Source organism: Lichenostomus cassidix, chromosome 1 (assembly GCF_008360975.1).
Source record: "Lichenostomus cassidix isolate B80296 chromosome 1, HeHo_3.0, whole genome shotgun sequence".
In the NCBI taxonomy this organism is placed as follows: domain Eukaryota; kingdom Metazoa; phylum Chordata; class Aves; order Passeriformes; family Meliphagidae; genus Lichenostomus; species Lichenostomus cassidix.
This window is the reverse complement of record NC_139479.1, coordinates 68735551-68760543: the sequence shown is the minus strand read 5'-3', so window position 1 is coordinate 68760543 and position 24993 is coordinate 68735551. Positions and strand designations below refer to the sequence as shown.

The following is a 24993-nucleotide window of genomic DNA, read 5'->3' as shown; positions in this document are numbered from 1 at the left end:
CTCCGGGCGCTCCCGCCCTCCCCACACTCAGTCACCGCCCCGCGCCCCCTTCCCCCGCCCGGTCGGAGGTGCATGAGGGTCCTGCCCGCATAGGGACCCCACCGCCCCGCTCTCCTTTTGGCGGGGGTCGCGACCACAGGGCTGCAGGTGCCCGGCGGGGTGTGGCGGGCCCGGCTCGCACCGCCCCGGCTCCTCCCGCCGGGGTCCTCGCCGTCCCCTGCGCCCGCCCCGCCGCCCCGCCCCGCCACGCCCGGCCGACGGCGGTGATGGCGCCGGCCTGTGACTGAGGAGCCGCGGCGGGGGACGGTGGGGGAGCCATGGAGGAGGACCCGGAGCTAGAGAGGTGAGGGGGGAGCGGCAGCGGGGGGAGCGGCCCCGAGAGCGAGCGGGCTGCGCGGGGCTGCTGCGGCGCTCAGGCCCCGGCAGCGCCTCCCGCCCCGCCAGGCCCGGGCAGCGCTGGGCCGGGGCCGGCGGGACTGGGCTGGCGGCCCCAGTGGGGTGGCTCCTCCCGGCCCGAGGGGCCCGTGGTGCAGAGCGATCCCCGAGCCCCGCCGGGCTATGCCCGCTGTCCGCAGAGAGCCCTGCTGCGGGCCGTGCGGCCAGGGTGCGCCCGGGGGGAGCGCGGCCCGGAGCTGCTGCCGCCGTGTCTGCGCACGGAGCTTGGCGTGCTGCTGGTACCGCTGGGGAACGAGACTGGAAAGTCTGGGGTGGTGAACCGCTCGTCAGTCACCATTTAATCCATTGTGTCCTTGGTAAAATACATTTTAAAAATCCCAAAACGCCTCATGTTGTTAGGAATTTCAATTTTCAGGGCTGGAGATGTGCCAGTTGACCAATTGTTAAAATTGCTCTGTTCTTGTATGGAAAAATACAAAATGCTTGGCAGTTAATTTGTCAAAAAATAAAATTGTTTTCTACTTGGCATTTTGTTGGGACCAGTGGATTCGTCTAGCTGCCCGTTTTGAGTTGCAGTGTTCCCAAGCAAACACTGAGGAGTAAAACACAGGTTTCTATATTTGTGTACTCAAAGTAGGCCTCTCTTACTTTATTTTAGCAATAGATTTTCGGTGTTTATATCACTTTTTTTTTTTTTGCAAAATAGTCCTGTTTGTGTGTTTGGAAATTTTTCTTGTTTGCAAGCTTGTTTCTGGGTCGTTCACTTTCCTTACAGCTGTTTAGAACAACTGTTACAGTGAAGTGATGACCAGAAGCTTTCTGAACTGTTCTGCTCATGATTCTCTCCTTTAACTTTTAAGAAATCGTGTCTGAGAATGCTTGTAGAAAGTAACTTTTTTCTGCTTATATCTGGCACGTATTTGAAATGCACCGAAAGCCATAGCACTGGGACGGTGGAAAAGCTAGAGAGCATAATGCTTTCTAAGAGGCTTTTAATTCTTTCTAAGCTACTCCTGCTCTCAGATCATCAGTTTAATAATTAAAGCTTCTTTCTGTGTATGCATGAGTATTATTTTTGCTAGTGCTATTCCAAACTTAAACCTTTTTCGTTCATGGCAAATTTAAACTCTGTTCTTCCATGCTGATGTCTGGTTTCTGTTGCTGTGCTGGGGACCTGGGGTTCTCTGGACAGTCCAGGGCATAGCTGCTCACTCACCAGCTATAGCTGACCGCTCCACAATCTTCTCCTGAATGGTGTTCTTCTTCCCAAGAACGACATTCAAAATTTTACCCTTCTCCATAGGTTCAGTCCAAGCTGGGATTTGCTATTCCTGTTCTGTGGCACTGTAGTAGATACTGAGGATGAAGCTCAGTGTCACTTAGTGAGTGGTACACAGTTGGGTTTAGCTGTCTGGTGTCACCAATCCATGTCACTGTTCACCTCAGAGTGTGTTTAGCTGGCTCCAAACACATTATAACTACAATGTAGTGCACTTGACAATTAACTCTTTCTTACAATTAACTCTTTCTGTCCTGGGTCCATTTATCATTAGTTACTTTTTCATACTTTAAGTTTTCATAACATCTCACTTTGGCAGAATCACCCTGAATTCAGCTTCAGTGCTGTGTGCATTTAAATGTCGTACTTGGGAATTACTCACTGTAAATATGCTTCCCTGTACAGTCTTCAATACAGACCCATTCCAGTCTGATACAGACCTTTCTTTGTCCTTTGGGTTACAGACCTTATTCCTCAGATTCGTATTCAATAACCTGTTGATCATATTATCCTGTGAATAGTGTGGCAATTGTATGTTAGGCTTATACTTTTTAAGGGGTTTTTAATATGGCTTTAGCCTACAATTAATGGCATTTCTGTTCTGTAGCCACAGTGTTAACTATTTTAGGTGTATTTTTAGTGTTTAAAAATCCATTTATGTGGAACATTTTGAGTAATCTGTCTCTGAATTCAGGCTTGTCTTGCAATGTACAGGTCTTAAATAAAAACTGAAGGTTTTTGTGCATGTGTTTTTAGTTTAATTTACCATGGAGGAAAAGGAAGTGTAACTATTTTTGTGCATGTTTTTTTAGGCCAGAAGTTAATTTTGTGTCCCAGTATTCCAAAAAGTGATCTGTCAAGTCAGTCGCCCTAGTATTTTGTTATTATCTAAGGAGAAGTCTCTTCATCTTGCTTCTTTTATTTCATCCTTACTGCCACGTTTCCTGATATTATTTTTCAATTTTACTGTGTCTGACTTTCACTTGATCTTGCTTTTGATGTTTTCCACACTTTAATACGAAGTGAAGTTTTCCTAGAAAGCTGAGTACTAACAACTTCTAAGTTCCTGTGTGGCTATTGCACACTGTGGATTTTAAAACTCTAAAGGCTGTAAGTACCACAGGTGTGTAAAATAGTAATATTTGCTACTTTCTACTGAATTACATCCTCTGCTTCATCTCACCCAATAACCTTTGTTGGAAGTATGAACTGAGGTTTTCTCCTGTGAATTTGCTGGTACATCAGTGAAGACCCAGAGTCTTGAGGTTCCATGTGATTCTTACGAAAATTCTAAGTTCTGTTAACATATAATTAATGGTATTGTGAAGTTATGACCCAAGAAGGAGGTGGGAAAAGTTGTGAATCAGCTAGTAGGAGCTGTTCAGTTTATTTCCTTTGCACCTCTATGCACTTTTCCTAGTTTATTTCAACTAAATATCCACTGGGATGTTACGGAGGTCACCGTCTTCATTTCTATCTTATAAAAAACAAAAAAAATTTCTTCCCTCTCTTCTTCCTAAATTGTTGTCATGGTGGTTCTGTGTGTTTGAAGCAGAGAAGATGCATCATTTCTCTTGAAATACAGAGGAAGTGACTTTGTTACACTGTATGTCCAAATCCTTCCATAATCCATTCTGTCTTTCAATAGCTACAAATATTTCACAACCTTGGAAATCATACTTTATTAGAAGTGCCTGCCAAGCTTGTTTAGAGCATCATTTACTTGGGATTAAGTGTTTCCTAAGGAGATGCTGCTCTGAATCATAAAGAGTGCTGTAATTCTGTAACAAGAGGCCTGAAGTTGAGTTGAGAATCAATAATCTAATATTTCTGCTGCACAGGCATTTCAACTACCCTTTCTAACAAGCAAGCTTTGTGCCTTGGAGAAAACTGATGGTTCTTAGTATTGATTTTAACAGTTAAAATCAAGTGTCAGGATTCAGTATTCCATACCCCTGGCAAAAAAAGAAAAAAAAAAAAAAAAAAGTGGTCTGCAAGCTAAGATCAGTATTTGAAATTGAGTGGTTCACTAGTTCACTACTGAGGCTGGTGAGAATATCAGCACAGAAATGTGCTGCAAATAGCACACACAGGATTGACAAGTAGAATACTTCAGTACAAAACCTGATCAACAAAGAATGAGAGCATTCACATCCCCAGTGTGGAATGTTTCTGCCTTTGAATAAATGTTAGGAAGCTTGTGGCATATTTGTGCCTCTTTTCATTCTTGCTCTGATAGTTGTGACCTAGGTTTTATTCTTGACTTTCATTTTCATCAGTTTTTTGACTAAGGGTGAGCAGATAGGATCAGCTTACAAGAGTTAATTTTAAATAACACTGTGTCTTCAGTCACTTGTTTGACTCAAGGTCTTGATATTAATTATTCAGCTGTAATTGGAATACCAACAGTCACTTCTATTTCTAGTCCCATGCACAGTTAAAAATAAGTTGTATAGTTAGCATAAAACTGCTTTGAGAAAATTGATTTTAAAAATTGCTAACTGTTTTTCATGAGCTTGCAAGTTGGTGTCAGGACCTAGAGTGCTTCAGGAGGTAGGCTTAAGTGTGATTTTTGACGTTTGCAGTAGAGGAGAAGCTTGGTCTTTGAGCTTGAATAGTAGTGGAATAGACTGAAAACAATTATTAATGCTCTCATGAAGATGTGTTTGTTAAAGATGTCTTTTCTCTGACTGGGAGATGTTGAATATGAACACTGCCCTCCTACTCCAGGTCTGTGCACTTCTGTATCTGGCTGTGTGCTGTGAAGCAATTCCAGTAGATACATTTTCATTAGAGTTCTCATCATGATCTTTAATGAGATGATGGTGTGGGTGGAGATGGCAGAGTTTGTAAGGTTATGTGCCAAAAACTGCCAGTGAGGACTACAGAGAGACCATGATGGATGGGGGGAGCCCAAACAGCACCCAGTCCTGGCTTCTCCCAGGCCCATGCCAAGAATTACCAGCCCATCAGAGCTCCACCTCCATGAGCCCAGAGGAGCATGGGGACACATTGGTGCGTGAACTCACAATAAGGTCAGAAATAATACCCATCAAGACTAGTCAGTGCTGGAGCCTCTTTGGGACTCAAGGGTGTTGCTGCATAGGGTTGTGGGAGGGATTATGGGATGCAGAAGAAAATGTGATCACATATGACATGTTGAGAGGAAAGGATCAAAAATGGAAGATTTGGCAAGGGGGGAGTAGTTTTGCGCACATGGTGTTGCAGGTGGGAATGCTAAGAATATCAGTGTGGGAAAACTTCACATATATAACCTACTGCTGGTGATACTCTGGTTTGACAGAGTCGTAGAGATAACATAAATGTTATCAGAGACTTAAGAGGCATTTTCACAGACAGGCTTGAGCCTCCTGCTGGGAGAGAGAGCTCAAAAGCCCAGAGGTGTTACAAAGTACAGCAAGGTGATGAACTCTGCTTGTGCAGGGCCCTTTGATATATTGGGGCAGGCAGTGGGCTCCCCTGGCCACTAGGATGAGCTGAGCCTAACGGAGCCTGTGTCCCTGTGGGTCCCTGCTGCCTGGCCTTCTTAGCGAGGTAGGGAAAGAAATGCACACTTTGCATTCCAGCTGTGGCATGGTGGTCACCCTGTTTACCTGCATGTGTTGATTCACTCATGGCTTACTATGGGGTGTTTAGGGGGGGGAACCAAAGACAGGGAAGATGGGAAGTTCAAATGCTTTGGGGAGAAGCAAGACTGGGAAAATACAGGAACAAGGGGATAAAATGGTCTGGCCATGTGGTATAGGCTGCTGGTTGGTACTCTTGTCTGGCCAAGCCCTGCACCTAATTGTCACAGTCTGTCCTGTGTTCCTGTTAAATTCCTTTCTAACTCTCTTGGGTGAGGGACTCTGTGAGGAGAGAGGGTTTACATCTCAGTGCTAGCGACTACAGTCAAGCTGTGGGTCGGAGGGACCACATGTCCATGGTGCCAGCAACTGGAACAAGAGAGGTTCTGGATGCCAGTAGCTGGGCTTGGACTCTGAGCTGGAGGCATGGGTGCTGGCAACTGGGGACATTTCATGGAGTGAGTAAAACCAAATGTTAGCCACTGAAGTGGGATTGGAGATCTATTTATCTGTGTTGTAGTACTGGGGCAAACATGGGTGTATGAGGGACCATGTGTCTGCTGGTGAAGATCATGCTGGAATAGCTGGTAGGTGTGTGAATAAGGAGAGAGCTGGAGCATGAGCTTGTATCTCCAAGAGCCAGGAGGAGCTGGCTGTTGGGACCACTGGGAGACCCAGCCAGCTGCTGGAGAGACTGTAGGGTCGGGGGTGAGATGTGTATGTGCGCCTGTGTGTCTCTACAGGCAAGACTGCACTGGGGGTCAATACTGGGGGACCAGGGTGTCCCAGTCAGCCCTGTGGTGGTCTGTACCAGCAGTGCAGTTGGGCTGAAGACCTGGGGGCTCCCACACCCAGAGGGAAGAGCAGGATGAAGCTGTTGGTGTGAGCATGCTGTGTGTCTGTCTGTCTGTGATTGACGTGGCCAGCAGTGTAAGTGTGTGGTATGTGCATCTGCCTTCTAGGAGCAGATTTTCCACTTTTCTACTGGTTGGATCTGGGCATGGAGCTGTGACTGCCTGGCCTCTCAGCGGTCAGATCCAGCATGATACATCTTCTGACTGTCATCTGTAATCACAAACATTGGGTGGTCTCTGTAATGACATGGTGTTTTCACTCCCTGTTACTACTGAACATATCTCTTTATTACCAATTATTATTTTTTTCGGTCTATCCATTCGACCTTTTGGAAAAAAATTATGAAGCTCTTTCCCTGAGTGAAGAATAGAAAATACTTCTCATTTTGCCTGACTAGGAGCCTTTAACATTATCCTGTTCTTTGACACATACATTTGTGATACTGGTTATTAGGGTATATGCAGTGGGAGCTTTGTGTGTAACCTTGGAATACAGAGACCCGAAAAAGTCTAATCCCTCAGAAATGTAAATAGGTCTTGTACCATACTCTTGAAGATAAAAATATCACTGCTTGTACCTTCATGTTACTGTAATTCTGCAGCTTGATTGCCCAAAAATAATTGCCACAGCAAGTTTTAAGTGGTGCTTGCTATAAAAGATGTCAGAAAAATGACAGGGTTCTTAAATGTGCCCCTGTCCCTAATTTTCCCTCCTATCAGTCCCCCAGCATTTGGATGGTTCTCATGTGAAAGTTGCATGCTGCATTCCCTTTGCTCATGCTGCTGCCCTTAGAATTGAAGCTGGCAGCCACAGAACTGTTTGTATTGTAACCAAGCTGTAAAAATGAAGAGAGCGAGGAATGTGGAGTCCCACGAGGCCTCTAAAAGCAATTTTTAAAAACTTGTTTGCGTAGCTTTGGGCTTTCTTGCATAGAGGATATAAGTTCAGTGAGTGGAAACACATTATTTCAAAGAGGATCTGAGCATTGGGTTTCATTTGTCTATGCAAGCTGAAAGGGCTTTGTAAAGGTGCAGTGAATAAGGGTGATGTTGAAAGGACAATATTAGGAAACAATGTTTGGTAATGAAGGTGTGGACCTAGAAGGCTGCTAAGATGGATGCCAAGTCAATTTGAGCTGACTGATATAACAAAAAGTCTCAAATACTTAAAGGTGTGTAATTCCTACCTAAGTTAATAGAATTGGTGTCACCATATTAATTTATTATTATGTTTTCCCTAAATCTGAGTCATAGGTATTTAAAATACCTCTGTGTGTGTTTTATTAGTGCTTTGTAGCTCTGATTCTTTGGTTTATTATTTCAATTATGAATTGTGACAGGTTTTATAGTACAATAATAATGACAGGCTTTTAATCTTTTAGTCAGGTTCCTCAAAAAGAGAATCACTAAGTTTGGTAACTGGTAATTAAAAGTCAGACACTTTCTTCCCCTCTTTCCTCACCTTTGTTTGACATTGCTGTTTGAAGGCTCAGGGCAAGCTTCTATAAAAGCCATATGTTCCTGCTGTCATCATTATAACCTAGCTCAGGATGCTCAGTTAGCAAATTCTGGGTCTGGAGAAAAACAAAAATTTACTGTACTTCCACGATGACCTGTGTATGCAACATCTCTCATGTTCCAGTGATACAGCCTGTGTTTTGCACTCTTTTTTTGGTGTTCTTTCATGTAGCCATCCCACACACACCACTTCTCTTACCTGGGAAGGCAGCAGTAGCTGGTGTGGTTGCTGGCACTGTACTTGGCGTCTTGGAGCAGGTATGTCCAACAGATAGCTTACCTGGGAAATACTCAGTTTCTGTGAGTGCCTGTGGTATGATGGGGTATGCAACTTGTCCTCACAGTCAGAAGTATGCTTGAAAAGGGTTTGAAGTGCCCCAAGCTGTGTTCTTCATTCAGTATTACAGTTCTTGTATTTGCAATAGCTTTAGTTGGTTTTAATATTTCAGAATGTTTCTCTTAATCTTGGTGCATTGGAATCTGAATTATCTTAAAGTCACGATGATTTTGGTAGCTTCTTTCATTGCTTAGTTCACTACAGTAAATAAAGCTATCTGCTTTATTTGCCTAGGTGCATAAAGTGACAAGTTCTTGTGTTCCACAAGTGGTAACCTTTTTCTTTTTCTCTTACTTAGGAAGGCTGTGGAAGAGTTACTTAAAGAGGCAAAACGTGGGAGAACCAGAGCTGAAACAATGGGAGCTATGGGTTGGTAAGTCATGCCAAGAGGAAACGCATGCTGATGCCAAAATAAATCTTATCTTTAATGTGAGACAGAAGTCTCTACCTCTTTATGTGTTTCATGTTTAAATAATTTGTCTTCATCCACATATTAATTTGGGAGAAAAGAATTCCAGTCTAAATAAGAAAGAAGTTCAGGTAAATCGTCTGCATAAAATTGCTTGTCTGAATGTGCTGAAGACAAAGCAGTTGGAAAATTTGGAATATGTTCTTATAATAGATGGAATTGCAAAGTTTGGGTTGGAACCTTATGAGTCTTTAAAATGCTGGTTGCCTTCATTGTGCATGTAACATACTGTCTACTTGTTACTGGGTTAGACTCTGTTTTAAGTGAAAAGAATTCATAACCTGCAAAGAAACCTAAAGCCTCATATTAAAAAAATAACAAACTATCCTTTAGTAGACAATTAATGTGTAAATTGTAGCCAAAAACTCAGTGAACTCAAAAGTATAATCCAGTTTTGGAAGAGGGTTACTTTTTAATACTAAAAAAAACCCCAACATCCAGGGGCTAATTTGTATGGCAACTGGGAAAAGAATCACAGTATTTAAAACTTAAATGAAGTATGGCATTAATTCTTCAATGCAGTATTCCAGATTTTACAGCTAGATTGTAATGGAATGTAATGCATGTAATTGTAATTAGAGAAGTAATAACATGCTGAGGAGAGTCATCATCATAAAATAATGTATATGACTTTGATAAGAAGCTGTTGGATCTACAGGTGTTCATACAAGTAGTGCACCAGTTGACTGCACTAAAGTGACTTGTAGATAAGGTTTGGCTTCCTCCATCAAGAGTAGTAAGAGATAAGCCTGCATTGTCCATGAAGTTGTCAGCTCAGTTCTTGTCTGTTTTAGTATCTCTGAAGAGATTAAAATTGTGTCTTGCTGAAAAAAAAAGTTATTCCTTTATGCTTTCAAACCGGTTCAGGGTTTTCTGTATGTTTTACAGTGTTTTTTCTAGAGATGCTGCTCATACCCTTTCTGTTAAAACAACTTAATTGGTTTTATCCCCCAGAGAGGCTATAGCTGTACTGATCCACCATGTTTTGACCCTGTCAGCCTGGCCATGTGGCCAGGTAACCCAGTGCACATAATTAGCACCATGAAGTGTTATATGCATCCAGTTACTGTGAATTTGCAAGTTGATTCCAGATATGGAAACTAAAAATTTCTGCAGGGAGATAATCAGGTGACCCAGTACAGTTTTGCTGCCACTTGTGCAGTCTGGAATACCTGCCAGTAGAGTGTATGGGCATGTGCTCCTGAGTGTGGCTCCTTCTTATTCCTTGTTTATAAAAGGGTAGTGGTCCTGTTCAGCTGGCTGTGATGATCAGCTTGGGATGCAGTTTGCTGAAGCCTGGTGCCCAAGACCTGCCAGGGAATGGGATAGCTGAGGGTGACCTCTTGTTCAGAGTAGTTGCAGAATAATGGTGTCTGGTTAGGCCAGGGTTCTGTTAAAGTTGTAGGAGGAAAGGATTGTCCAGAAGGCTTCAAGGCAGAGGAAGACTGTTGACTTAGGGATTGGCATGGTGGTATCCTGAACTGAGACTGTTAAAGTACTTTTGACTGCAGAGGTACATGAGAACAGCTGTACTGGGTCAAACAAAGGATCCATCTCTGCAGTCCCCTATCTCCATCAGTGGCCCATACCCAGTGCCTAGGAAGTGCTTTGCTGAATATCTTTGTTTCTGAATATGCTCTGTAGTACTTTCTTCAAGGTACTTCTGCAGCTCAGGATATCATTCTCTCACAGGTGATTTCTTTGTATGTAATGCATCTCCAGGGATTTTTACCTCAATGGATTTATCCTTAGAGAGACTGGTAGTAATCCCATTTGTGACAAATCTGCTGCTGTAGGGTTTGGCACAGGCTAGTGTACGGCTGGCGTGTGCGGCTGTAAGGAAAGTCTAAAGCCCCCCATAGGCAAACTTGCAATAAGTTATTGCTGTCCAGTTCTGCAGGCACAACAGACAGAACATCAGCTGCAAGCTGCCACTGCTCTCACCTCTTTAATATCCTTTATGCCCTGTTATGCTGTTCTGGTGCTTCTGAATTGGCCCAACAGCTAGGTGTTGCATATAGACATGGGAGATGTAATGGGTGATACAGAAGGTAAGCTATTTGGAAAAAAAACTTAACTATGCTCAGTTGAGTATCACACTCCAGCAAAATGCTATCAAGTGTAACTGATCCTGGGACAAAGTAAATCTTGAAGGGCTTTAGAGATTATATCCAGGATTGACATGTAACCTTGCAAGGTGTAAACTACTGAGAAGGTAACTGCTGCTCAGAGCTCTGTGGATAGCAAATAAACAGACAAGTTAGTTCATGAAAATGTATATTAGTAGACCAGATCCAGGAAATCGTAACTGATAGAAGCAAAGACAAGGTCATCACCAACTTGTCTAAAAGCACAGTGTTAACAGGTAAAACACAAAACCTTCCTTCCTTGCCAAACTCAAAATGCTTACAGGTGTGTTCATGAGGACTTCTGGGATTCCTTAACCCTTTGTCAGAGGAGTCCTGGAGAAGAGATGCACAAACCCTGGAGACATCTAGTGTAAGGCCATCAGTCCTGCATTGGCACTGGAAAGTTGAAGCAGCTCTGCCTATGAAGAAAAGATTTGTTCTGCCATCTGTCTTTGGGTAAGGCGAAGCAGAGGCTACTACTGCTCATACTTCACTGATTCCAGTTTATGTTGCTCTCCAGCAGCTGTTGAATACTGGGAAATACATTTCTGGAGTCAGTGGCATTTGACAGAAGTTGATCAAAAGAAGGTGTATGGAGAAGTGGCATTCCTGGGTGGGGTGACTATATTGTGTAAACCATTACAAAGGAGTAGTGTCTCCTGGTGGATGTTGATGGCAGCAAATTCTGAGCCAGCAAGTCTCTCAACACTGCTTTGGGACTGCTTTCAGGTTCAAGCCATCGATCTTTTACTGTCCAGAGTGATTTGTTCTCCACAGCTCAAGTACACTGTTCAAAAAAGTTCCCCAAGCACCCCTGCCTAACCTTTTGCTGTCTAATCATTTGAGATGGATACTCAGCTGTTGCTGGAGCCTAAAATACAAGTATCCAAGCTAGCTTAGCTGACAGATACAGAAAAAATGTACAAAGCAGTCAACCTATAGCCCAGTCTCTCATACAAAGACTGAGCCTTGCAATATAGGACAGTGTTGTTAATATTTCTTCCAGTTTGGGAATGTTTTGCTGGTGTTACATTATCTTACAAGTTTAATGTGGATGACATGGGTGCTGCAACCTGTGTGGGTTAGAGGCTAGTGGAAGAAAGGCTTGTCCCTCTTTGGGACAAGTAACCAGCAAGGAGGTTGGCAGTGATACTGGGCAAGAGCTTGTGTGGGAAGGGAAATTGTCTGAGACTCTCCGGACATAGAGTAGCTCAGTATTGCCAGTGGGCTGTATGATATGTTGGTTGGTTAAGAGTCTCAGCTCCCTGGCCTCCATACTCTCAGGGCTGCTCAGATAAGCAGTATGTAGGTGCATGGTAAATGAATCCAAGAAATACTGGATATTCTTATTTGTAGATTTCATTCAGCAATGCAGTATTTCTAGTTCCTGCAGTATTCCTTATGTATGTACTCTGTGGCCATGGTGATTCTTGTTGGGGGGGTCTCCCACATCCTTCTGATAACACATGATGCAGATCCTGCTGCTAATGTATCTGGCTCAAATGCTAGTGCAGCTAATCACAAATAAGGAAATGTGCGGGAGAAGGGTAGGGAAGAGTCCTCTTCTGAAGGTGTCTTAGTCCTGGAAATGTTGATCAGAAGAGAGCAGAATCTGTGACAGAGTCCCAGTGATGCTGCTGTGATGCTGGGACTTCTGAGATGAGGAAAGACATCAGAGCAGCTGTCTGAAAGCTAACACTTGAAGAGTCATTTGGATCCAGGATGAGAAGTTGGGGACAAATAGTGAAAGAATGTCCAAATGGTTAGATAAATGTCTTTGTTTCATCAGAGGCTATTGGACATAGATGGAATAGGATATTTGGGGGTTTCCATTTTGTCTAGTTAAAGTAAAGCCAAAAGTTCAGCTTCCCTTAAGTGTTTCTCTTGGTTCTATGTAAATAATTCATAAGCTTCTTCATAGCAGTGAAGTTATGTCCCATTTTAAGCAGTTGTTCCACTTTAACTAAGAAAGGCAGTTAAAATGCCATGAAAGTTACTGTGTGAAAAAAGTTAGAGGGGTCTTTTTTCCCAATATATAGGTTTGATCTTCGAAGATGCTGATGAAGTGAGCTAAAGCTAAATTGAATGTAGTGTCTCATCTTACTTGAAAAGCTTATATAAAGTAAGAACTGGGAAACAGGATATTTTTGGATGGTTTGTTCAGCTCTGCATTGTAAGAGCAGATGAAATTACAAATTTCTTTTTTTCCCGAAGCATTAAATTATTTTTAACTTTATTTTTTGTAAAGCAGTCCTAAAATTGCTTTCATTCCTGTAGGTAGCTTTCTGTTCAATACCAAATCTGTTAGAAGTACAGAAGAATACAAAATGATGATGATGAGGGTACCAGAACTGTGAAGTGCTGTGGTGCATCTTGTCTTTGAAAGGGTGTTGTGTGACTGTGCAGAAACACTGCAATGTGATTCCCCTCATCTTTCTTTTGAATATGAGGAGGAGAGCAAACAGGGTACAGATAGAGATTGCAAAGTTAATATGTTAAAATCTTGTAATCAGGGCACATCCCAAGTCAAGTTGTCACTGGAACAGATTTCCCAGAGAAGTTGTGGATGCCCCACCTCTGGAAGTGTTTAAGGCCAGGCTGGATGGATCTCTGAGCTACCTGATCCAGTGAAAAGTGTCACTGTCTGCAGGGTTGGAACTCGATGATCTTCAAGGTGCCTTCCAGACCAGGTGATCTATGATCCTACAAAGTCCTGCTGGCTCTGCCTGGTTGCCAAGACCATATTTAAAGGCTTTCAGTGTCCTCTGAGGCATCCTCTTTTGTGAGGTCCCCCATGACAGGGTTACAGCACAGATTAGTTGGTTTGGCAGAACCACCTCTAGCTGCCTCTTTTTTTTTTTTTTGCTTTCCTCTTCAGTCACTCTTCTATTGAGATATGATATTTTCCATGGCAGTTTGGAAATGGTAGAAATGTACTTGTCAGTTCATCTATAGCGAACTTTTTACTTTGAAAGATGGGCTTTACTCTATATGATGAGGCTGACTGTGCCAGTCCTGTTTGGTGTGACCTTACTCAGCAGAGGTAAGACTGTGGCACATGGCACTGTGCTCTTGTGTCTTAAGTGGTGTCAGCATGTTTTTACTGTTAAGAATTTTTGTAGTACATTTCTGTGCTGAACTCCACTGCTGCACTGGATGACAGGCACTAATTGGAAGTTCTGTGTTACTGCACAGAAATTGACTTAAAGCGTCAAAAGTAGGGTTAAAATTTGACCTGTGCTCACAATGACAATGGGTTTAGTTTTTTTTTCTCCAAATGAAATATCATTGTCAAAATGCAGTGTATTGCACTGTCTTGGTTATTGCATAGTGGAGAGATTTCGGAGACTGTGAGATTTGTTTGTAGAGGGAGGCAAGACTCTGTTAGTAAGAATCACTTGGTCTAGCTTTTGGAGCATGCAAAGCAAAAAATGAACCCTACAGTGGGTGAATACACAGCTATGGAGCTGGAGTCTGGTACACAGGACAGCTCTAGCACTGCAGTTTGTGTGCTTGCCTCACTCATGCCTGCAGCCCTGCTTGGGGCACATTTCAATTCAGAATTTTAATGTTCTTTTAACTTGTCTGGTTTTTGTTGGTTGGTTTGTTTTAAAAGCAGAGCTTCTCAAATCAGTTCTGTGGTTCCATTTGCTGGTCACAGCAGTACTGTGTTCCACCCTGCCCAGGCTGAGATTGCCTCCCAGCCCTTCAGAACTCACACTGAGGGCAAACCTGTTTGTGGACTGAGCTCTGCAGGATCAGACCCTACAGCAGACCAAAGGCTGGTCTTCAGGGGTGACAATTTTTTCACCATTAGAGATGCTCTCAAAGATATCAGTGCATTAATACGGTTCACTTTTAATCTTCACAGTTCCATATATACTGTGGCTATATGTAAACATATGCTTGTGAGCATACATGTAATGTAGCACATGCCATACATCTCGTTTGCTTTAAGATTCAAAGGCAGAATTTGCTTTGTTAAAGTCAGAGGTCAATAAAACTAAGAACTAATGCTTTTCTTCAGTGCTGTGACTTACTGCTGCTCCATGAAAGCCTGGTGGCTCTCTTTAGTCACTGATGGTAAACTAACAGCATCTCTTAGCTGACTCTCAAGTCCTGCATTTTTCATCAGTTTTTATTCTAAGTATAGCTCAGGCAGCACTCATAGTGTCAAAAAGAAATAAATGCTTCAGCCAGACGAATTTATTTCGGGCAGATTGACTCTCATTCTAGCATTATATAGATTATATAGATTATATAGATTATATAGACTCTATATATATTAAATCAGTGCATTAGCTCTTAAGAAAAAGCAAGAGGAAGAACAAACGTGAAATAGTTTTTCCCTGCGCGCAGCCTAGAGAAAGCTGCCCTCCTTGGCCAGAAATGTTGATGTACAATAGTTTAATGCTAACATAAGAAATACAGAGGACTTACACATTGACTGGTTTGTGTCTTGAGTGGAACCTGTGCCATGCCATATTCAGCACTATATTCATAGGGGATGTAGCTTGAAGTAGAAACCCTGTTCTACTAACATTTATTAGCCTTGTGTTTTTACTCAGTAGTACAATTAATGGATAAATAGTTCCCCTAATTTACAAAAGAGTTATACTAAAGATCTTACTTATTTAAAACCAAGATTTGAGAAAAATAGTGTGGATTTATGTGAAGAAAGTTTAGAATAGTGCTAAAATTCTATGCAATAGAAGCGTGTCAGAAAATACCTAGTGGAAATAAAACAGCGTGGCTGTATACTTCTAAAATTGCTCTCCTAAGTTCTTCAAGGATTTCAGACAAGAACAATTATCAGGAACACTTAATAGTCAGTCCTGAAGCAAAACACTGTGGTAAATTCCATGTCCAGTTAAGTCATGAAGTATGCTGAATAATCATATATGATCTTTTTTGCAGTTTGCTTGTTGTTCTGATAGCTCTGATTGTTTAGAGGTGTCAAAGGTTTTTGAGTAGTTAGGATATAGTTTCTACATATACACAAAATATTCAAGTAGAGTAAATGATCTCCACATTGTGATGTTAGGATTCTGTGACTCTGTGGTTGATTCAGTAAGTAGCTGTGATCTCTAACAAATCTGATTTTTTTTTTAAAGTAACCCTGTAACTTGCCTCTAAAATTGTTGTGAAGACAAACACCACAGTGACTCCAACTATAAACAAAGTCTTCGGAGTGATTTCTGTTTTCTGTAGGAACATACTCAAACTTGTTTTTTTGTATTCCATTCTTTAAAAGATCATAAATTGGGAATAAGTAGAGTACAGCTGATACCAACAAGATAAATGAAATTTATGATACTTGTTTACTGAAACTAGCTGATAAATTATGTGCAAAAGTGTTTAGCTGTGAGAGGAGAAAGTATAAAAAAAAAGGAAAATCGTTGGATAAGTATCTTTACTGTTTAAGAAAAAGAAATAAAACACTTTGGTGGTTGCTTAGTATAAGTTTCAATTGGTATGTCTCATGTATATGTTTATGCTACAGCTATTTGGGTTCTTCATGCACATGTATCATACTTCCTGAATATCACAGTTCACTAGATAATGTGACTTTGGAAGATTGTGATCTCTGTAAACCATTGACTTAGAATGTGTTACTAAATGTTTGATTTATGAATACCTAAGTTAGGCACCATCAACCTTAAAATACATTGTCATCCTTTGCTTCCCCCTGCACACACTACTTTGTGAAAATCATGTGGATTTTCACTGTGTTGAAGTAAAATAATTTTCTTCCCTTAAAGAATAAAACAAAAGGAGAATGGAGATAATCTGGAACTTACTTTTCTGTACTGAGAGTTTACACTAGGTGGCATGCAAGGAAAGCCAAAATCACAAACCTGTCTTAAAGTCACTGAAATTAAAATCTCAGACTTGTTTTGGGATGTTTTTACCTTCTCTTTTGATCACTTTTAAATGTCTTTGCAGGTTGAAATGTCCTCTTGCTGGTACAAATAAAAGATTTCTTATTAATACCATCAAAAACACGTTGCCATCTCAGAAAGAACAAGACCAAGAACGTGAGCAAAAAGAAGACAATAAGGAGTCTGAGCCAAACAAAAGCAGGAAAGAAGAAAAACCAAAGAAACGCAGAATTCACCCATATACACCCAGCTTTCAGTCCAGAAGGAGAGTCAGCTACTCTCCTCCAAGGCACCAAACCAGGAACCAGCACACAAAGGATAAACATGAAAAGCGTTCAAGCAAACGATGAGGAGAGGAGAGTGACAAGTATGTGTTGTTACAAGTAAGGAATGACATTAAAAATAGGAAAGCAGGGGTGTCTCAGTTTTTCAGGAAGAGTTAGTGTTCAAACTTGAGTTTTGAACCAAGTTGCCTGTGTGAGAAGTAACTTAAGGTAGCTTTAGAAACTTTTCTTTGGGACCTTTAAGAGAAAAGTAAAGTACAGCATAAAACTTTCAGTTGTTTTAGAAGAGACATTCCCTTTGCTCCATTCCTCTCTTCCCTTCTAACTAAGCTTAGGGTCTTGGTGATGGAGTGAGATATGTGTGTCACTGTCTAATACAAATCATTTAGTCATGTCACTCTTCTGGAAATAAATTTAAATGAAGCAGAATTCTAGTTATTGCGTGAAGTTTGCAGAACTTCTTTGCTGCTAGCCAATTAAGAAGTTTTGCTTATTTGGGTTAGAATCTAGAACAGAAAGCTGGTCAGTGCCTGGCCAAGCATATGCATTTTATATAGAATATAAGAGATTGCTTTCTTTAATATAAAAAGAACAAATTTAAAATAGGCAATGCTGGTTTTGTTTTCCAGGAGGAACTGCTGGGAACTACTGATTTTGCTTCTTAATGTATATTCACAAACCTATAATAGATAACAATAAACATTACCCCTAAAAAGCTGCAACTGCAATAATTGTCTCTGTTTAGACTTCCCTCTGTAAGGAAGTAGTTTGAACAATCTGTAGTCACGGTGCTTTCAAAACAAACCCTGAAGACAAAATTTTCATGTTCTGTCTACTGCTAGGAAGTTTCCAAGTAAATATGTAATACTAGAAATGCAGAGATGATGCTTAAGCAGTCAAATGCTCACTTTCCAAGCCTGTGTGACAATTCTGTAGTGGTACAGTTCTAAACTTGTGACTGTGAGCACAGATACATTGGCATATACTCTATGTCTCACTTCGGCTTGTGTTACAATAACAAACTTCTCTGTGAAATATTTTATATTTTACTGTTCTCAGAAATAATTGTTTTCACCATAGGTTTGTTTTTGAGTGTGTTGACAATAAAATCGAAAATGTTCGTTGAAAAGTGCCCTGTGGAATTAATGTTTTTAATGTGTTTCTTAACTGCGATGTGCCTCTCTCCTCCGAGGGACAGGAGGACAGAGCTTTGTGGCCCTTCGTGTGAGTCAGAGCAAGAGTGCCACCTATAGGCGTGTGAGCGCCTCGCCTCTCAGAGAGCTCCTGGCAGCTGCGAGATGGGAAAACCAAACTGGAGGTCTCCTCTAGCTGGATTTTGGTGCATGAGCTGGGAATCGCTCTTCTGAGTAGTGGGAAGGTAGTTATAATGGTATTGAACCCACTGGAGACAGCCAGGATCAGCATATCCAGTGAGTGGGGCACTTTGATATTGCCCCCGAGGAGTCACACACAAGTCACCTGCTTCTCTGCAAGACCTGCAGCACTAAAAGAGAACTTTCAGCCTTTCAGAAAATTTACAGCTATTTAAGTGGGATCAATGAAAAAGTAGCGTATTTGGAGAATGTCAGGAATGTCTTCGGTTTAAATAAACAGATGGTGTTTGGAGTCCTTATTTTGCTGATTGCTGATTGTGTACTCCTTAATAATTCTTTCTGGAAGGCCAGCAGCTATAATACTGGCTGGGTTCTGCTGCGGTGACAGTGCTGGATGGATGTGACTTTGAAGCAGAGAATTCATCTCACCATTGGTCAGGATTTGGACTGGAGATGTTCCACAGAACAAATTTTTGTGAATTCTTGCTGGACTAGCTTGTGCTGGTATATGCTGTCCTGAAAGCTTTCAACTCTCAGGCTTTCAAATACCATTTTAGGGTAAGGGCTGTTGTTGATTCTCTATTAATTTATGCCAGGCTTTCAGGTAGGGAAACTGATTAGAGCATGCTCTCAAAATTAGTCTGGATTGCTGATAATGCTTGCATAGTGGACATGCTCAACTAGAGGACCTGACATGACCTGCACATATAACTGGAGAAAGCTTGTTTTCATTGGTGGTGGTAGGTTCAGATTTAATTCCACATTTTTCTGATTTACAGAATAGACATGACTTCTTAATCTTGCATTGGTTAATTCCATCTTTTAATGCTGTCTTTCATAAGTGTACTTAATAAAAAATCTCTGCTGCTCATTAACTGTTCTTAAGGCAACTCTTTATAGAATTACAGAACAGGTAAACTTGGAAGGGAAGCACAGTGATTACTTTTTTAATAAGAACTTGGGTGCACGAAGCCAGGTTTATATTTTGTCTGCCATTGCTCATATTGTGCAGCACCAGCATCATGTTTATAAGGCATCTTAAAGATAAGATTTTACCCTGAAAATTAATACTTGGACATTACTTTTCCAAATGTGTTACTAACTGCTGTGCACTTTTTACTTCTAAAAGTGTCTAGTCTTTAAATAAATATGTAAATAAATAATATATTCTTGGTCTCGGCTTCCCTAGGTGCTCCCATGGGAAGGGAATGCACCTTACCTTAGTGTTGCTGAAGTGGTACTTCACAGATGTTCCTTGTTAATCTGTGAGCTACCAATGTTGTCTGTGTTCAGCTTCAGTGCAAATTATGTGGATAAAGCTTATTCAGGTGAGAATCTTCTCTTGCCATAGCCAGAACAACTTGCTCATTAGACTTTATTATTATGTTAGGTAGAAATCCTCCAAATGTTCATTTTCATCAATCTGGTACTGAATGTAGATCACAAAACAATGCGAAAGAGGAGAAAACATTTTATGTAACCTTCATGAGACGCTTTTGTTAGTTTTGACTGTCAGAGAGATAGTAACATGCAGTTCTTACATTCATTGTACAGCCCCTTCTCTTTTGTAAATCCAATTTGAATTATTTACAATGAATCATGAACGTCCAAGAAAAGCCCAACAGATTTCATGTATAACATGACTTAAAGGCAAAAACAGACCCTCTTTCTTAGACTGGATCAGTCTGAACCAGAAGTTTCTCGAGGTGCCGTTGAAAGAGTGTTCCTTAGTGATCGTGAAATTTCTACAGAAAACTAGTTAACAAAGGAGATGTAAATGTTTGTAGATCAATGGAATAATGTAGCAGGAGGGGGTTGCTTTTCCTGCACAGAACTGGTTTGGGGTTTTTTTTGTTGTGGCTGTAAGTTGATCACCAAGAAGCGTGTTTCTTCTCCTGTCCCATTGCAGCTCTCACCAATAATTATGTGCTTTCAGTTAATTAAGCTGGAACAACACAAAAGCAGACTTGCTTGGATAAGTAGCAAGAAAACATATCTGGATTGTGTTTGGAGAAGGATTTTAGTCATTTTACTAGTGGAGTCAGTGATCCACCAAATCTTTATTCATGTGAGTGATCTTTGCACTTGTAAATAATCCTGTTTTAGCTCACCACCCATGAATGAAACTCCTGTCTGCATTAATATACACTTTGTTTTAGTGATTGTCAACAGGAAATAATCAAGAGTAAATATTAAAGAGCACATAGCGCCAAATAAAAGAAAACCTTAAAAATTTTACCTGCAGAAAGTGCTACAGCAGCAATATGACATTCAGTATCAATTGTGTAAATGCAACCAAAGTCTTGTTTTGGGAAACATGAGTGGGCATTCTGCTCTGCTTGAGACTCTATCTTCTGAATTCTCCAGGTTTTCCTGGAAAGGAATTGCCTGTGTCTTTTAAAGCACCACACAATGGATGAAGGTTTGCCAAACGCTAGTAATTTAAAATTTCTCAGAGGAAGAAAAATGCCAGCAAGCAGATAATCCATTAGGACCAGCAACAACTGAGAGTTGCTGATAATAAACTGTTTAGTTCAGTAATAAGAATATTAAGAAAGGAGTATAACACATGAAGGCCCTACATGAGCTATTACCTTGTCTTAATTCTGTGTATTGTATTCAAATACAGTTTACCTACTGTGTTAGCAGAATCTGCTCCTCCAGGCAGTGCTGCGTGATCAGTACCTCTCTGAACCCTCCATGCAGAGAAGGCACTTGCCAAGTCCCTGGAGAACAGAATATGTTTTGTCTAGAAAAGTTTGTGTTACCCTGTTCTTTCTCTCCTAGTGTCCATTTACTAAATTGAGGAATGCCCCAGGGAGAGGCAGGTGAAGTTTCCCATGCTCTGACCTTCCTCCCTGAGGACTCCAGCAAGATGCTCTGTGTGGCCTGGCTACTGGAAAGATCTCTTTCATGTCAAGAATCTGAGTTAGTCTGGTTAATTAAATCTCTTTGAGAAAGCATGGGCTGCTGGGGAAGTGGCTGGTACTGTACAATTAGTAAACCCTCGTCTGTTGTGAATCAGGGAAGTTCTGCTGCCCTGAGCTCTTGCATGCATCCTGCCTGCCAGAAGTGCTACAGACCTGCTGGTAGATGTGCAGCTCCTTGCAATGTCTGCCTGGCTAAAGGACTGAGGATCAGCCCCACTGTGGGGGAATCCCTGAGGGTGGCTGTGGGATCATCAACAGGTCACATTTTGACGGGATCCCTGCAGGAAACTTCTTGCAACAAGAAAGGGACCAGGAAGGCACAGCTCTACCTTTCTGTAGCAGGACCTATTGCTTCCTGCCCAGTAAGCTTCCTGCTATCTAAGAAATTAGTCAAACTAGCAATAAAAGTCCACTGGAATGAATTTTATCTGAACTTCAGTTTTCTTTGCCCATTGAAAATAATTTCCCAGGCATCTCTGCTCTTGGGAAGGAACAGAGAGCCCCCACTGCACTCCCATTACTTGAGATTCACTTCCAGCCGTCGTTGCTAACATTTTTTCCTTTTTTTTCTCCTTTCTAGGTTCAGTTCTTTAATAATTTCGTGTCTCTTTCAATCTAGGCTCCAGCCTGGGAAAAACAAACCTGCTAGCCTGGCGAAAGCCAAACACACGGCCCAATTACCAGCTTCCCCACTGTTCCTTTGGGCTGGCTGGTATTCTCCCTGCCTTTGTTTCGCTGCCTGCTCCCTGCCTCTGAGCAGCTTCCTTTGACTCTGCTCCATGCAGCCAGGCAGAACAAGATCCAGCAGGTAAACTGAGGAAGGGCTATTGTCCAGCTGCCCCTTGCCTGTGGATCGCTGCGGTTTATCTGCCAGCAGAGCTTCCCGCAGGCATACACCTCTCCGAAGAGCTGCTTTGCTATGGAATTAGGGAAAAACCTTGTTCTTTGCATCTGAAATACTTGTGTGTGGGGAGGGAAGCGTTGATGCATCTCAGTAACAGCACACCAGGTGTTTTAGATGGGGTGCTGCACGCAAGGTTGCATCACTCCAGCTCTGACTGTGCGATGCATATCTGTCCTCCAGCCAGTGTCTTGGCTGGCACTTGTCCTGACAATTTTGGGAAGAGCCAGGGAGGATGGATGGCTTTCTTTCACGGCCGTGCGCTCCCACAGCTCTCCTGGAGGAGGGAATGTGTGGGAGCAGTACAGTGAGGACCTGGCCCGGCTGTCCTCTGCCAGGGGAAGGATGGTGCCCATTGTTACCTGTCAGTACCGTTTGGGAGGTGGGCATTGGCAGGCCTTCAGGGTAGGTGCTCACCACGGCAGGATCTCAGCTTGTGCCTCTGCCAGGCTTCCCTGCTGCAGCTGCACGGGTGTCCACCTGGAGGGGATAGGAGAGCAGACTGTTCTCCAAATGTGCTGTGCCAAGTGGGATCCCCAGAAGAGCTCTTGAGGTGATGACAAGTGCCAGTCCTATGTCCATTTGTCAGGCAGCAGCAGCTTGACCCCCTGCCCCAGCTACCCTGTCTTGCTGTGACCTGAGCTCCCCTGAAGCCCAGGCTGTCCAGGTGATGAGGGCACATGCTGAGGACCAGCTCTCCTGATACGTCAGTGTCATCCTTGAGCCCCAGGAATGTCACCTCACTCTGCCTGGCTGCAGTACCTTAAACAGGGCAGCCCCAGGCAAGCTCCCTGTGCTGTGCCTGGCACCCTCTGTGGTGGAGCTCACTGGCAGAGCCAAAGCTGTGAGGTGGGTTTCACCTGCTGACTCAGCTGAGTAGTGTGAAGGTGTGAGGTCTCAGCCATGCAGCCGGCCGCTGGTACCTGTCCTGAAGAGCAGGATGCTTCGGGAGCTGCAGTGGATGCCCCAAGGCAGAGTACCCTGAATGCACGGCAGCTATGAGGCTGCTCTATGAGTTAACAACCAACAATCAACTTTGAAGGGTGGGAACTGATTAGAAACAAAATATCTTCCCCATCTTTCAACTAATAGACTAATAGAATAAATGACTAGTAGAATAGACTTGCCCTGCTCAAAGCATTTACAGCTCAAGGAGGATCTGTGTGTGGGGAGGGAGCCAGCAAGGGAAGCACTGAGGAGAAGTTTAGAATTGTTAGAATGTATCTCTATCTCTATCTCAGTGCTCAGTTTGTAATACAAATTCTTCAGACAGGTGCTTGAATTCACAGGCTCTTCCGAGGGAGTTTATCAGCCTTCCGGAATATACTGGTTAAGAAAAAAAACTCTATCACCATCAGCTGCAAGGAGGGAAAAGCTAATCATCTAAACTTTAAGGCGGGAGAGGTGCAGCTGTCAAAGCAATAAGGTAAATGAGTCTGAGGCTGAAATGGTTTTTGCAGCAGAACTCTGCTCCCTGTTAAATAGGGGAGATTGAACTATAGCACCATTCCACTATTCCCTGGTAATGCACCATTTTGGGGCTGACTGGGTGGTCTTAAGTCCATTGCCACAGTGGTTATATCGCTGATACCAATCAAGGCCCCGCAGCTGAGACCCTGAGTGACCTGCTTCAGCAGCTTTTTTCAAACCCCAATTCACTCATTTGTGTGGGATGCTTTTCTGCTACTTTATTTATGGGATTACATAAATGAGCCATTAAAAATGTAAATCTTCAGAACAGTTGAATAATACAGATTTAAACAATAAACTCAGGGCGGTACAGTACAGAAACTTCCCTGAACCAGCAGTACTGCACCATCGTGGCTATGGCAACAATAGCGGGTTAAGGGAAAGAGAGAGCAAGGAGGAAAATAAAACGTCCCGGCATTGTTACAGTCACTGGCACCACAGAAAGATTAGGGATTTTTTTTTTTTTCAGAGTATTAGAACAATAATGAAGATGTGTCATTATGCACCACAAAGGAGACCATGCCATCCCTGACATAGTGCAGGTGTCAAAACAATCGGGCTGGCCACAGAATTGAGTTTAAGTGAAGTTTGTCCTACCTCACCACAAAGCATTTAACCCTTCCAGGCCCAGAGCAAGCTACAGCCATGCCATGGCTAACACAGGCTCGTTTCCTCTCTCCTGTGCCATAAGGCATCTGGTCTGAGCATCTTTCTTCATCAGCAGCAGCAATGGAGCTGTGCACTATGTACCTTACTGAGGAGGAGTTGGCTGAGGGTTTTACTTGGCTTTCTTTGTGCTTATATCATGTTAAAGTACCTGGTGAGGCAGTAACACAGTGAAGAATTGTACTGAGGTTTAGTAAAGTCCTATGACAACCTTCTGTCTGCAAAGGATAAAAACGTGGAATTATCTTCTAAGCTCTGCTAAATTCAAAATATCTGAGATGCAGTGGCAGTCTACTGATTTTCCCTGTTCAGAGGTGTATTTTAGCTGTTACATAATAACCTTAATGTGACCTAACTGTAGTGAAGAAGAGGTGCACACCTTGAAAACAAACTCAGACACATCAGTGCTCTCCCTGGAACCAGATTACACCATGTATTATGTTAGTTCAGTGAGTTTTTCCTATTTTTTAGTTCTGGAATTGAGTAGGTATTTTATTTAAGTAAATTTGAGAGAGTATATTTGGGAATTTATATAAAAGGCATATTACCTCTCTATTTCAAAAGTCACCACTCCCTGAATTTTAGTATTTCTAACCTAAAGGCAAATGTACATCTCTACCATCCTAATTCCTATGCTGTAAGAAGGGCAAAGTTGCTGCCCAGTGAATCATAGCTCACTTGCAAAAGGGACCACGATTCCACCAAATCAGAGCTGTGTTAATAGGTCTGACCATTACAGAAACAGCTGCATGCAGATAGAATACTTTTAATTGCTTGGGTTTGTAAAACTTATAAATGAAGTGCCTTGTGGGGGAAAAAAAGCAGTTAAATTCTTCTGCAAGTAATGTAAGTAGGCTAGGTATGAAATGGCTTCCAAGTGAAGTTTTCTACAACAATGGCTTTTCATGCATTGCTGATCTAACTGACCTTTAAGACACCTTATTTCAGAACTATGGG

The 24993-nt window shown here is 42.2% G+C and overlaps 1 protein-coding gene across 4 annotated transcripts; it reads left to right on the top strand.

The window, feature by feature from the left end:
• The first annotated feature begins 207 nt into the window (after nucleotides 1–207).
• On the top strand, nucleotides 208–24704 carry POLR1D (RNA polymerase I and III subunit D). Of its 4 annotated transcripts, XR_014852649.1 has the most exons (5): nucleotides 208–343; nucleotides 8270–8344; nucleotides 16516–16818; nucleotides 17928–18627; nucleotides 19979–24704. XR_014852649.1 is itself a non-coding variant. In XM_085062395.1 (4 exons), the coding sequence occupies exons 1-3, from the start codon at nucleotides 318–320 to the stop codon at nucleotides 16799–16801; spliced, it is 387 nt and encodes a 128-aa protein (XP_084918521.1). In that variant the 5' UTR covers nucleotides 208–317; the 3' UTR covers nucleotides 16802–16818; nucleotides 17365–17864. The 4 variants fall into 4 exon arrangements, 3 of the variants coding, with proteins under 3 accessions (XP_084918521.1, XP_084918531.1, XP_084918512.1); XM_085062395.1 differs by lacking the exons at nucleotides 17928–18627; nucleotides 19979–24704 and adding an exon at nucleotides 17365–17864; XM_085062405.1 differs by lacking the exons at nucleotides 17928–18627; nucleotides 19979–24704 and adding an exon at nucleotides 17365–17864 and having other exon boundaries at nucleotides 16516–16834.
• Nucleotides 24705–24993: the final 289 nt, after the last annotated feature.